General features: G+C 35.8%; 1 protein-coding gene across 3 annotated transcripts in view; it reads left to right on the plus strand.

Annotated features, from left to right (window-relative positions):
* slc8a1b (solute carrier family 8 member 1b) overlaps positions 1 to 15,559 on the plus strand; it is a 126,302-nt gene that overhangs the window by 96,543 nt on the left and 14,200 nt on the right. For all 3 annotated transcript variants that reach the window (XM_067366629.1, XM_067366627.1, XM_067366628.1), the window contains exons 3-5: positions 5,109 to 5,221; positions 11,705 to 11,850; positions 12,774 to 12,873. In XM_067366629.1, coding sequence (XP_067222730.1) covers positions 5,109 to 5,221; positions 11,705 to 11,850; positions 12,774 to 12,873 — 359 coding nt within the window. The remainder of the gene's footprint in view (positions 1 to 5,108; positions 5,222 to 11,704; positions 11,851 to 12,773; positions 12,874 to 15,559) is intronic.

A 15,559-nucleotide genomic window follows, 5' to 3' on the forward strand; every position in this document is an offset into this window, starting at 1 on the left:
CTTGCGTGAATGTTGATCACATTTGGAATAAAAAAAAATAAACTATAGGCTAATGCAGCCATGAAGGCCAAATTTTTAATAAGAAATTATGAATTCATTGCTTAGCAGGGTCTTCAGGCTATGCAGTCTGTTAGTTCACCTCACCTCCTGATCCGAGTCGTTCTTTCTTTTGTCACCTCACATTTATCACGTCTGTTCCCCGGAAAGATTAGTTCACCTCTCGTGTCTTCGGGTTTGAGTCATTAGTTCCGTCGTAAGTGTCGGATCTGGGCCGTGACAGCCCCATATGCAATGCATGCAGTACAGAAATGATTAGTTCACCTCTCAAGTCTTCGGGTTCGAGTCGTTAGCCTATAGTTTATTTTTTTATTGGAAATTGTGATCAACGGTTGCGCAAGTAGTATGTGTTGGGGAATTTAACATGTAACATTTTATTTATATTATGCTGAAATTAACAAAATGACTTGAAAAAACGTTCGATTATTTTGCTGAAAGAAGATTCAAAGATCTGAGTCAGTAAAATGATCCGAACTTCCCGGTACATACTGCATAGCCTAGCTAGCCTATGGGGCTGTTACTGATGAAGGAATAACTTGAACCCGAAGACTCGAGAGGTGTACTGTTTCCAGTACAGAACCTATGGGATGTTGCGCATGTGCGGTCAACACAAAATAAATGTCTCTCTGACACAGTCATATTAAAGATTCATTAAAATTAATGAATCATTCATGAACGACACATCAATAAAATACATTTTTTAATACATCCACCTGGGTTGGCTCATAAGAGTAACTTGCTCTTAAACCGGCTCACTTGCGAATTAGACTACACTCCTTGCGCTGTGTGTTTGTGTTTGCTTGCGGAACAAGAAAAAGATGTGATTTCTCGTCATTGTTTCACAATATGCAGTCTATTTATATGCATTCTTTTTTTGCTTCAAACTTACATTCTCAACTCAGGTATGTAATTTATTTTGCTGTCACGCTGAAGGTTCTGCAATAGCACTTGATTTGTTTCGCCACCGAAAAGCAGTGTGGGCAACACTGCTTGTGAAAGGTGTAGATGATCTGCCAGTGTGTTTAGCAGGTGTTTTTTTTTTTTTTTGTGTCACATGGCCACATTTTGTCTCATTGAAGAGCTTAAACCATTAACATGTTTTCACTGAGTTCTGATGCATTGACTGCTTGTGAATGTGTTGATTCTTTTGAATGATGATAACTTCTGCAGCTATTCACAGAGTTCGGGAACACTTCTAATTAACATCTCGTCTACACCACACACACTTAAAATTATCATTTTGTTTTCTGTCAGATACTGTTATTTAGGTGATACATGGTTTGAAATGAGAGAGGGAGAAATTAGGGAAGTAATAAAATTATGCAGGTGTCCAGTAATTACAGATCACAGATGTCAAAAACAATTGACAAGAACAAAATGTACCATACAAAGAATAAATAGGAAAACATCCCCACACGCATGGCACACACACATACTAAAAAGGCATGCGCTGTCATTTTAAAACCTTTATGTGCTTGTAAAAGCAGTTCTATGACTTATTGATGTAGCCTTAGCACACTGACATAACCTCAGCTGAACCCAACCTACATTCAGATGAGCAGTGAAGAGGGTCATTCCCACACACATATAGCTTACTGCACCTCACAGTGTGGATCTGGAAACAATCTAACACTGTCTCTGTGACAACCAATGGGATGGAGGGAACATGAAATTGTCTATGAGAGGCAAGAGATGGAGAAAGACAGAAATATAGTCACTCAAAGCAGCATTTGATAACACTTCTGTCTTTCTTGACCCATTCCCTTATGCCTTTTCTTCATTAGCTGCATTTACATGGACCCTAATAATCCTTTTGTAATCAGAAGTAATAGTAGCACAGCCGGAATAAAAAAGTCACGTGTAACCATGTCTATCAGAATGAATTTGTCAAATCTGACTGAAATTTAATTTGGATTGTAAGGGGTGGTTTAAACCTTTTCTAAACACTTGAACTGGAAAGTTTTGCGCATGTGCAATGATGTAGGAATTGCATAATGATGTATAACACATGGAACAAGCTGTTGAATATAGTGTAATAAATGACTGTCATTCCAAAATTCTCATTCCACTTGAAGTCTGTGAAGTCTTTGCTTTGGACTCTCATCCACAGACGTCTTGTTTTGGGCTTTTTTACTGCTTGATGAATATAAGCAGCACAGCACAAAGCTTCATTGTGCTCGGCGTCTCATAATCAGGACCCGAAATAGATAAATATTGTCTGCTTTTTAAAACAAAGAAAAGAAGCGATGGCAGGATGATGGCTAGTATGCGCCAACAGCGGTAAACTCTGTATATTTGTGCAGTGTGCACATGTCAAAAGATTAAATCTGATTTTGTGACATATACAGTAAACATGCATCAACCTAATCACTTTATTTAGTGTTCATGTAAACACTATGTTTGGATTCATCAATCCGAATGACTTCATTTTGATTGAAACAAAGTGTCCATGTAAATGTAGCTACTGTCTGTCTTTCCTGCTGTAGCACCAGAAGATTGATTGCATTTTTTACTCTCTAAGTCTGGATATTGTTGGCACTGACAGTTTGTATATTAAAAAAAGAAAAAAAAAGCAATTAATACTTACTAGTACAATATTTTTTTTCATAATCACTCATTTCAGATCCTTCAGAGCTGTATCAGTCAAATGATTGAAACACAATAATGTCAACCAAACACCATCCTAGCTTTAAAGCCAAATTCAATTGAAATTCAGAACCCATTTTACCTCCATAATGTGACTTATTTTAGATTGAAATGTGATGAAATGAGAGAAGAAAAAAAAGTAGAAGTAGAAGCCAAGAGATGATTTCATGTTGACTTTAATCATGACATTAGGCCAATGTGACATGGTTGGTTGTGTAGATTTTCTGGTTGTAATGTTCTCCTCTGCAGATGCTCTTGGAGAAAGGTCATTCAAACATAGCAGCAAGTGGTCTGAGTCTGTGCATGAAAGAGTTTGTTTTTGGTTCTGATGATGATGCTGTTAGCTTGGAGGTAGAGGTTTTTATTCAACATTCCCTCTAAGCATGCTGGTCAGGATGTTGCTTCTGCTGGGAAAAAAATTCAGGAGGCCCAAAAAATCTGAGAAAAAGATTTCTTGAGTCAGAGCTTAATTAATGGCTGTTTCAGCTGGATTCCAACTGCACATTCATTGATTTTTATTTAACCTTTTCGCCCCGCCAGCGTTTTTTTTTTTTTTTCACTTTCAGAAATCTTTCATGGCCCCCAGAATATTTTGTTGTATGAATATTTGAACATACAATCAAAAGAAAGAACAGAGCATCTGCTTTAAAACAAACAAAAAAAAAAAAAAAAAAAACATTTTATTCAAGCTTCATGCATTCTCTTTTTATCAACACTTGGATGTGGGATAAAAACAAACAAACAAAAAAACAAAAAACAAACCAAAAAAAAAAAGCTAAGAAAATCGCTTTTTTTTGTCAAAGACTATGTTCAGATGGGATTCAGACTGATAATCGAAACACATAAACAGAGTAGATTGAGTCCATCAACACCCCCAAAGCTTGCATAGTCCTATACCTTTTGTGGGGGTCAACATTTCATTCAGTAACGTTTGGTAGATTTGATTTAAATGCTATTGAATGTTTGATAAATTACATATGCGTAAGCAATGCTTCTATCGCTTGTTTCTGCTGCTGCTTTGCTTGTTTTTGGATCTTGAGATTCTGTACTCTTTCAGAAGATATGTAATAGCACCCCCTATGGCATGACAGTGAAAACACAGATTGTATTGTGAAGGTAAAATTCCGTCAATACCAGGGAAGCGTCGTCATAAATGATGGAAAATTCCGTCAATGGCGGGGAAAGAATTAATATCATAAATCTTGCGTCCATAAATATGCAGCTCTGACTAATTCACAAGATGACTGCATCCTAGCAGAGATTTTAAGTTTAGAGCGGCACATACACAAGCCCACAGATGCCAAGCAATATTGTTTTTGTCTTGTTTTTTTTTTTTTTTTTCAACAAAAAAAAAATATTTTTATATAAAAAAAAATGGCTTTAGAAAACTTTATTTATTATTACTTGTATATTAAAAAATATTTAATGTATTTAATGATAATAATGACTAATGATATTTAATTAAATTTTTTTATAGGGCTGGCACTTTTTGTGATGATTGTTTAATGCTTTCATCCAAAGTAATGTCTTTGAATTATCTTTATTTGTCAGCTTTTCTTCGCAAATATTGATTATGTGATACATTTTCTTAAATGAGCAAATTGCTTATCAAATAAATAAGCATATTGTAGTTTTATTTCATGTATTTTTTAAACATATTTTCATATTAATTTAAATATAATTATTTTTAATAAATATTTATAAATATTTGTTTATTTGAAATTTTGATATGCACACACACGCACATAACATTAAAGTAGTTTAAAAATCTTTATTTCTACTTTAAATTAATGCACAGCAAGTACAAAAATTACATGGGATATTGATTTTATCTGTGTTTATTAGATTTACAGAGTCAGACTTGATGAGGCTGCTCTCTCTCTCTCTCTCTCTCTCTCTCTCTCTCTCTCTCTCGCTCTATCTTGCGTCATCCTCTTATTCTGACTGTCTGCCTGTGCATGACTGCATGCCGTTTATCTTTCTTTCATCTTTTTCTCTTGGCCTGTCTTTTCCTCACTCTTTTCTTCCTCTCCTCCTTTTTCTTTCTCCTTCCCTCTCTCCAGCAAAACAATAAAAGTCAGGATAATTGATGACGAAGAATACGAGAAGAACAAGAGCTTCTTCCTGGAGATCGGAGACCCTCAGCTCGTAGAGACCAATGAGAAGAGAGGTGGGGGCGTGGCCTGAGCCTGCTGAGGAAACCACACATACAACACACACACGCACACACACACACTGAACACCAGTCCTCTGGATCATCATCGGGATCAACTACAGGCCAAACTACATCCTCAACAGCCCTGTGGCACAGTCCCCTTGTGTGCTTGTTTGCGTGTGTGTGTGTTTGTGTGTGTACATCATGCATGCATTATTCCAACCCCCCTCCTGTTGTCTTGTTTCTGCAGGAAGACGATAACAGTCAGGGTTCTCAATCGAGAGGAATACGATAAGCAATGCAGCTTTTGCATAGAGCTACAGACGCCACTTTGGAGAAGGAGAGGATGGACAGTATACAGAGGTTTCTCTCCCTCTCACAGTGTCTCCTTCGCTTTTTACTCTTGTCTCCCTCTGGGCAGAGTCTCACCCTCTCTGTCTCTCTCTCCTGGTGTCTGTGTGCTGTCTTACTAATCTAATGACATTTCTTTGCTTTCGCTGATTACACAACTACTCGCACGATAACGCATACATTACATGTACTTTAAAGGGGCCATATGATGCTTGTTTTAATGGTAGTTAAAGATTATTGCTCCAAAAATCATAATTAAGACACAGTTTTCAACAGTCATAATGATGAGTCCAATGTTTTGATAGAATTCCTCCATATTTTACTCTCGTCTTTAGTTTTATACCAGTTAAGTAGAAGCCAGAGTATCTGTTAAGGCACTGTTAATGTTTAAATGTGGGGCGTCATACATATTAGCATCATAATGTGCACATGAAGATTTCAGAACGAGACTTATCTGCAGTTTTATGTCAGTATACACAACTGCTCAAAAGTTTGGGATCAGTAAAATTTTTTTAATGTTTTTGAAAGAAGTCACTTATGCTCACTAAGGCTGCATTTATTTGGTCAAAAATACAGTAAAAACAGTAATATTGTGAAATATTATTTAGTTTAAAATATTTGTTTTTTATTTTAATATATTTGAAAATGTAATGTATTCCTGGGATGGCAAAGCTGAATTTTCAGCATCATTACTCCAGTCTTTATTGTCACGTGATCCTTTAGAAATAATTCAAATATGCTGATTTAGTGCTCAAGAAACATTCCTTATTATTAGTGTTGAACACAGTTATAATGCTTAATATTTTTGTTTTAAACTGATTTTTTTTCCTTTTCAGGATTATTTAATAATTAGAAGTTCAAAAGAACAGTGTTTATTTGAAATATGAATCTTTTGTAACATTATATATGTATTTACTATCACTTTTGATCAATTTAAAGGGTTAGTTCAATCAAAAATGAAAATTCTGTCATTAATTATTCACCCTCATGTCGTTCCACACCCGTAAGACCTTCGTTCATCTGTGGAACACAAATTAAGATATTTTTGATAAAATCCGATGGCTCAGTGAGGCCTCCATTGACAGCAAGACAATTAACACTTTCAATGCCCAGAAAGCTACTAAAGACATATTTAAAACAGTTCATGTGACTACAGTGGTTCAACCTTAATGTTACGAAGCGATGAGAATACTTTTTGTGCGCCAAAAAAACCTTAATAACAACTTTATTCAACAATATCAAGTTATGGGCTATTTCGAAACACCGCTTCATGAAGCTTCGAAGCTTTACGAATCTTTTGTTTCGAATCAGTTGTTCAGAGCGTGTATCAAACTGCCAAAGTCACATGATTTCAGTAAACGAGGCTTCGTTACGTCATAAGTGTTTCGAAACGTTACGAAATTTCAATGGTTCACTTGACTTTGGCAGTTTGATACGTGCTCAGTGGTGAACTACTGACCACTCTGAACCACTGATTCGAAACAAAAGATTCATAAAGCTTCGAAGCTTCATGAAGCAGTGTTTTGAAATTGCTCATCAGAAGATATTGTTGAATAAAGTCTGTATTTTGTTTTTATTGCGCAAAAAAGTATTCTCGTCACTTCATAACATCAAGGTTAAAACACTGTAGCCACATGAACTGTTTTAAATATGTCTTTAGTAGCTTTCTGGGCATTTGAAAGTGTTAATTGTCTTGCTGTCAATGCAGGCCTCACTGAGCCATCGAATTTTATCAAAAATATCTTAATTTGTGTTCCAAAGATGAACAAAGATTTTACGGGTGTGGAACGACATGGGGGTGAGTAATTAATGACTGAATTTTCATTTTTGGGTGAACTAACCCTTTAATGCATGATTGTTGAATAAAAGTATTAATTTCTTTTTAAAAAAATGTATTGACCCCAAATATATAATACACAAAACACTTATGTAAAAAGATCAAGGGCAATTCAAATTTTAATGATATGACCCTTTAATTTACAGTGACAATCATGTCTTATTCAATCTTTGTGTAGTTTACCATATAGGGTTTGTTCCTGTTCGGGATACATTCAGAAAGAAAGCTTCAAAGCGAATTGTTTCATTTAGTTTCCTCGCAATAATCTCATAACAAGACACAAAGGAAATGTCAAAACACACCAGCAAATGAGTTCAGATACTGGCTGTAAATCATGAGGAGAGATTAGGGGATCTCAGAAAGACTCGGAGCTCAAGATTGTGAGCTGTCTTCAAAGCCAAGGTTGTTAGAGTGTGTTTCATCTCACATTTAGATAAACATTTATTTTCCAGGAAGCAAAACAGTTTGGTTTCCCAGCACTTCAGTGTTTTGATGTGCATCAAATGTTTTTGTCATATTTATTTACTTTTTGATATTCCTTTGGATTTGATTTATGCTTTATTTTACCATAATTGATATAAGATATAATAAAAAGAGAAATCCAAATATCAAAACATGGAAAAATAGGAGATTAAGAGGAACATCAGGTAGAGTTCAATCAAATGCAGCTGGATTTGGTAATGTATTTTTGATGTTTTGCTACTCAGCCATATGAGTGATTAACAAGAAAATTGATTAAGGCACTCAGATGAGTGGTGAAACGTTTTCAAAATAATTAATAATCAAGTCCATTTGCTTTTGATTAGCTTTGCTTGTTGAGAGTACTATAGATGATTCAAAACCTTCATAGACAAGAGAAAAGAGATTGTTTATTATGAAAGAAAGAAGAAAAGAAGAGACACTAGAAAAATAAAGGGCAGCAGAAGAGATGGTTGGATGAGAATGAAAGGAGCGGATGGCTGGATGGTGTGTGCGCGTGTGTGTGTGTTCGTGTGTGTGTGCGTGTGTGTGTGTGTGTGTGTGTGTGTGTGTGTGTGTGTGTGTGTGTGTGTGTGTGTGTGTGTGTGTGTGTGCATGCATGTAAGATGTGCAGCACCAAGCTGCAGACAGAAAATGATAGCTCTGTTTTCAAGGACATAACAAGAGAGAGAACCTCTCCAATTAAATCAATATCAAATTACATGACATGCGCTCTCCATCTTAATGTTGAAAAAAAAAATGTAGCTTCTCATTCAGTTACTAAAGCTAATCACAATGTCATAATGTGACCAGTTTAGTTTTAATTTGGATTTTTTTTTTTTCTTCACTTCTTAGACGTGCCACAAAGACTGTCAGTCTTTTCATTTACTTGCTATCCATCTTTTAGCTTTTTTTCTGTGGTTTTGTCACACAGTAAGTGTATTAATTAATGTATTAATTTTTGAGAAAAGTTCTAAGAAATGGACCCCCCCCCCCAACACACACACACACACACACACACACACACACAAGAAATGGTCCCACTTTATATTAAGTGGCCTTAACTATGTACTTACATCAAAAAATAAGTACAATGTATTGATATTCATATTGAATTGCTATTGAGGTGGGATATGGGTAAGGTTAGGGAAAGCTTTGGTGGTGTGGGTAGGTTTAAGGGTGGAGGTAAGGTGTAAGGGATGGGTCAACAGTGTAATTATGAATGTAATTACAGAAATTAATTACAGATGTAATTACATGCAGGTGTTTTTAAAATATAAGTACAATGTAAAAACATGTATATACACAATAAGTACATTGTATCAAATGATTAATTTAACATAGTAGTTAAGGCCACTTAATATAAAGTGGGACCCAAGAAATTACTAGGGGTGTAACGATGCCCTCATGTCACGACTCGATACATGTCGCGATGCTGAACTCACGATACAATATTATTGCACTACTCCAAGACATATGGTAAAAGGATAACAAAAAAATGTACTTTTGAATTAAAAGGCTAGATTTGCATTGGGAGTGGAAATTAATAGGTTTGGACTTGGTGCTGGTAGCCCAATGCACAGGACAATGGTGACACCAAAATAAAAATCTGGTGTCTTCATGATTCTGAAGCTGAAAATACAGAATTATTTTAGATGAATATGTTTGCACTCTGTCATTGACTAGATATATTTAAAATAATGTAGGCCACTTTTTAATGGTAACATAAGACATTTGGCATTTTCAGGACCCACAAATATTCCCTCATTGCATTATTATACATTATGTTCAACGTTATATATAGTAGTTTAATGTAGTACTGACACTAAAACTCTGTAAACCTGGATTTTTTTCTCACACAGTAATTTTCATTTTGCACTGTAAAAAAAAAAAATTACGGTAAAAAAACAACAGCTGTGGTTGCCAGAACTTTACCGTAAAAAATACAGTAGCAACGTTAAAAAAAATCTGTTAAATTTACGGTAAAATAACATATTTCATTAACTGATATAATGTTAATTTACCAACCTAATGAAGTACTAATATCTGTTTTGTACCTTTATAATACACTGACAGTCACCAAACACAGTGGTGATAAGAGTCACATGATGAATCAAAGTTCATCACAAGCAGATTTTACAACACTAACATATAGAAGGTGCACACAGTGTCATTCACACACACTAAACACCATCATGGTAACATGCATGAAATTTTAGGGAATTGTGGGAATGTCAATTTACAGTTTTTCACTGTAAATTTTACAATGAATTGTTATTTTTTTTTACTTCCAAAAACTGTGAATTTAATGGTATTTTACCATAAAATTACATTAAATGTTTTTTACAGGCCTTTTTACAGTCTTTACTGTTAAAATCACAGTCATTTTTTACAGTGTGGGTGAACTATACACATACACATATCGACATATCCATGATACAAATAATAATAAATATTATTATTTGATTGGTTGAAATATAAACAATAAATTAATACTAATCATAACTATAATAATATCTACATTTTTTATATTTAATTATTTTTTTCATAGGAAATTATGTTCCCTGCCTTTTAATTATGTAGGATTTTGGTTATATTAGTTAGTTTCTCTTATATTTGTTTTCTGTACAGTAAAGTCTTAATTCATGTGAGTGACTGCAGAATTTTAGCATGACGTCAATCAAACCTCTCTGATCCAATTATTGATATTTGTTATACCCAATTATTGTTCAGCCTGTACCTATTCAGTTATTTTATCAACTAGTCATTGGTCAGTCTATTATCAGATATTCATTTCATCTTGACTTAAAGGTGCTCTAAGCGATGTCACGCGTTTTTAGGCCAAAACATTTTTTGTCACATACAGCAATAATACACATAATTAGATATGAGATATTTTTGATAAAACCCGATGGCTCAGTGAGGCGATAATACACATAATTAGAGACTGGTACATGCTAAAACCATGAAGAATGCTGAGGAGTTGGTGAAAAAAACATATAAGACTAAACACAGTGTTTGTGGATAAAATGATCTGCAGTTCATAAGGACAGAGACAGAAAGAGATGGTGATGTGTGTATTTTGTTATCTCACAAATCAACAGGCAGAAAAGTGTGGAAAACCAAGTAATTCACAAAAAAGGAGAACTTGCCATCTGAGAATAAAGATGAACAGATTACTCTGCAGCAGATGAACATAAAATATCAAGACAGAGTGAGAGAGAGGCTGTTTAGGCTACAGGAACGAGTTGCTCTGCCATTAATCTGACAGTGAATCTTATGCAGGAATCCTCCACTAATGCCTCAGGGTTCATTTGTGGCTTGAGATTTATTCGTTCCATTAGATATTTCATTCGTTTATGCTGCCATTTCTGCCTATGAGGCTCGTGTTTGTTTTGAGCTTGGGAATGTAGTCTTCATAACATTGTTTTATGACCATTGCTGTTGTTGGTGTAGCGGTATTGCCAGCTGAGCTTATGAACTGAAAAGAAATATGAAATAAATGAGACAGAAAGAGAAATCGAAAGAGAGAATATGTGTGATGGGACTTAATTACATTTCCTCTGGAATCACTATGTTGCTGCCCAAAGGATTGTCATTTTCTCCTTTCTCCTTTCCCTGCCCTTTCCTTTTGTCTGTTAACATCATGTCTATAATGTTACTTAACTTATTTTATTTATTTATTTTTCAAACCTCTGTGTCTTTAGGTCTGCATCTGCTTCTTTGACCCTCTCATTTCATTGTGTGTGAGTGTGGGTGATTGATTGGGCTAAACCCAGTCACATGATCAGGGGTTGCTTATATCACACACTTGCTTACCCAGAATCCCATTGGGACCATAGAAGTTTCATCGCTGAAACAAATGTAGGAAAAATCCTGCCCCTGACATATTTCTCATATATACAGGGTCACAGTGGTCTGTAAGTGTTCTGTTACAAAAGTATGCTTTATGAAACGGACCCAGTTTTCTAAATTTACCAACGAAGATCTGAGATTTTGACCTTTTAAAGGATTTTTTCCCCACAGAGCCGAATTCTTGTGTTCACTGTAGCATTTTGACAAAAACTATATTTACACAATCCGGTTTGTTCACAGAAACCTATTGATCCACAAACACACTCTGGATGATTATATGAAATATAAGGTAGTTGGTCTGGTGGGTTTGTTTTCTACACTCTGACTGGTGCTTTTGTTTTCAGAGGAGGAGAAAGAGGCGGGGAAGGAAGAGGAGGAGCCTCTGACAGGTGAAGATGAAGAGGAACGACGCATCGCTGAGATGGGAAAGCCAATGCTCGGAGATCACCCCAAACTGGAGGTTATCATCGAGGAATCTTATGAATTTAAGGTGTGTTATTTTAGCTACATATATCCCATTCTTCACCCAAAAATGACAATTCTGTCGCAATTTAGCTTATGTCGTTCTAAACCTGTATGACTTTTGTCTTTTGTGAAACACAAAAGAAGATAATTGAAGAATGTTTCTGTGTTTATTTGTCGATACAATGAAATTCAGGAGTGTCCTATATTTTTTGGACCCCACTGACTTTCATTGTTTGGACCAAAAAAAGTTAATCAAATGATCCTCTGTTGTGTTCTGCTGAAGAAAGTAAGTCATACAGGTTTGTAACAACATGAGGTTGATTAAATGACAACAAAATGTTCATTTTTGCATAAACTTTTCATTTACATTCATATAGTATACTGGCATAAATTTATCAATAGCCAATTATCATAAGAAATATACAAAACAGAACTCCCATTCTTTACTGCAGTGGCTTTTTATTATGATTTGTGGATGATTTTCATTAACAATAGTTGCTAGTATTTACACTTAATGTAGGGTTACTACATTTAGCACTTACTTTATACAGTTTGAATCAGAAATTCATCAGACCGCAAGTGCGTAGATGCCGGTTTTTCGATAGTTTCCTTCGTTCCTTATAGAAACACTCTCATTCTGTCAGGGAAGTTCAAGGATCTTAAATGTTGGCATCTGATCGATCGCCTCCACACACTTCAGGACGATACACATGCGCACGCCTGCACTTTAGCCCACACGCACTGAGACGTACACACACTCTGATCCCACACACACTTCACAGCAGGGCAGAGCAGAGAGCAGTCAGAAGCACTCGATGGACTGTGGTTCGCCTCGTCTGAAGTGTGTGTATGTTTGTTTATTCCTGTTCTCAGTTGCACAGGACAGTAATGAAGCGGTCATACATTTACTTTGTGTGCTATCTCTCTCTCTCTCACTCTTCTCTATAGAACACTGTTGATAAACTGATTAAAAAGACAAACTTGGCTCTTCTGGTTGGCACCAACAGCTGGAGGGACCAGTTCATCGAGGCCATCACAGTCAGCGCTGGTGAGTCTGGTTTAGTGATTCAATAGCATCTTGAACAAATTCTTTCTTTTTTTTTTTAAATCTTTTAAGTGCTGCCAGAAGTGCCTGCAGTAGTTAAATGCCACTATTTAGCACTTTGCTTTTGATTATGTTATATCAAGGGTGTCCAATCCTACTCCTGGGGGCCATCTTCCTGTAGAGTTCGGCTCCAGTCTCAATACACCTGCCTGTTTGTAGTAATCCTTAAGAGCTCGATTAGCTGGTTCAAGTGTGTTTAATTTAAAGCTAGGCTCAGGCACAGTGTGTACATGTGCCAAGGAAGATCCTGAGATGAAATTTAGATATGGTAATAGGCAGTGTTTGTTAGTTATTTTTAAAAGTAATGCATTACAATATTGCGATACTCCCTAAAAAAAATGTTTGCATAAAATTCTGAGATTGCATTTCACTGTTTTTATTCATTTTGAGGAATACTGAATGTTTTTGTGCAAGTGAGATGAGTAAATGCATGTTCACATTTAGTCTAGAACTACAATATAGCCATCATGTTTACATAGCGCACACACCTCTGCACTTTATTTCTCTCAAAATGGGGACAGGAGAGCTGTTAGTCAATAAATGTGAAAAAAGAAACTGTAATGCGTTACTTGGAAAAGTAATCTGATTACATAACTCAAGTTACTTGTAATGTGTTACCCCCAACACTGGTAATAGGCATTTTGACACGCACTGTAAGCGGTAGACCAATCACAACAGACTGGGCCAATCAGAGCAGAGTAGGCTTGCGGAAAGGAGCGGTTTTGAGAGATCAATCAAATTCATTATTGAACCATTTGAGACACTGTGAGAAAAGAGATGATGCCGCAATGTATATTATGAGAAAATTATTTTTTTTTGGCCTTGGATGCATTGGATGTAGGAGACCAAGACAAATTAGGAAACTTTAACATAATTTTAACATAATTAATCATCCAAAGACCTTTTTAAAGAACCTTTTATTCAGTGGATATTAAAGGTTCTTCATGGAACCACCAATGCCATTAAAGGACCTTTATTTTTAAGAGTGTACATTATGTGTGCAATGTATCTCTGCTGTAAAGTGCCCCCTGGTGGCCACTGTGCTGCTCAGGAAATTCAGTTTTACAGCCTCACTTCACTCAGAAACTTATGGCCATGCAAAGGATTCTCCATTCTCTGTGCAAAGGACAGAAATAAATTAGATGAAGGCGGAGAAAGAGAAAAACTAGAGTTTTTTTTATTTTTTTAAATTTGTTTTCTCTAAAGTAATTAGCACTCACAGCACGTCCTCAGAGAGACTGATGATCATAGAGGCTACTGCTGCTCTAGCCGTGTGTGTGTGTGTGTGTGTGTGTGTGTGGATCAGGTGTTGGTGACTTAGTGATTCACACTTGAACACCTCTCAGTGTGCCAATTTGTGCTCTGGGGCAAAGCAAGGTTAAAAGCCTTTGTGTGTGTGTGTGTTGCTCTATCTGCTTTCAGAACTGACCTGTAATCACCAGTACAATACTGCTGTCAGACCAAGGCTTTTCATACAGCATTCCTTTGATTCTAAAACAGCTTTTTCTTTAATATATGCAGATGAGTTTAAAGGGATAGTGCTCCAAAAAATGAAAATTCTGTCATTTATTCACTCTTATGTCGTTCTAAACCTGTATCACTTAATTCTGAGAAGATGCAATATCCGATTCAATTATGAATTGTTGTTACAGTGATTCGATTCAGTAGTTCTCTCCTCCCCTACACCTCTCAAATCTCATTCAGTTGCACATATTTTCAAATTTGGTGTGTCAAGATGTGTCATGCCAGGTTGTCAATAATGCTAAATGTTCATAGTTCTTGTGCGTCTTTAATGATTCACAGTGTGCCAAATTAAAAATGTGCATTTTCAAGTCTTATAAATAAGATTTGGATGCACAAGTAATTTAGATTATTTATACAATAATTTCATGGTTTTTGTCATTTTTGCACCTAGGCAGCACCATTTACTTTCATACTGGAAAAAAGCAATGTAAACATCCTATCTAACATCAAACTTGCATTAATCGATTCCTAACAGATGTCATTGATGGATGAAAAATGGAACACTGTATTATGTTTTATCTAATGCCACTGAGGACAGAACAGAGATTTTTCCATGACTTTTTATCAGGACACGCAGACGTACACACGTACAGTACATGTAGGCAAATGCACACAGATAGATACAAAGAAGCGGAAAAAGGTCTGCAGCTAATGGCAGTAAATTGAAGAGTTTAAAGTTTAAAAGCTTTGCTAAATGTCAGACTCTGCAGCACAGCGAGATAATTTATATCCAAAGATAAGGAGAGAGTCAACACAGCGTGAGCAGAGGGTGTAGGGTTTACTTATCTATAGATTGGGCACACAATTGTCCACAGAATTGTGACAACCTTCTATTGGAGAAATTAAAAAAAGTTATTCATAAAGATTTTTCATAAATCATTTATAATAAACAAAACAATTATATGAGGAGGAGGAGGAGGGGGGGGGGGTTGAGGGTTAGAGTCAGTGTTGTTTTTGTTAGGGTAAGAAAAAAGAAAAAAAGAAAATGATCCCAGATTTACTCACCCTCAAACCATCCTTGGTGTATATGACAATCTTCTTTCAGACGAACACAATCGGAGATATGTTTAAAAATATTCTTGGTCCTCCAAGGTTTATAATGGCA

The sequence above is a fragment of the Chanodichthys erythropterus genome, chromosome 18 (assembly GCF_024489055.1).
Source record: "Chanodichthys erythropterus isolate Z2021 chromosome 18, ASM2448905v1, whole genome shotgun sequence".
In the NCBI taxonomy this organism is placed as follows: Eukaryota; Metazoa; Chordata; class Actinopteri; order Cypriniformes; family Xenocyprididae; genus Chanodichthys; species Chanodichthys erythropterus.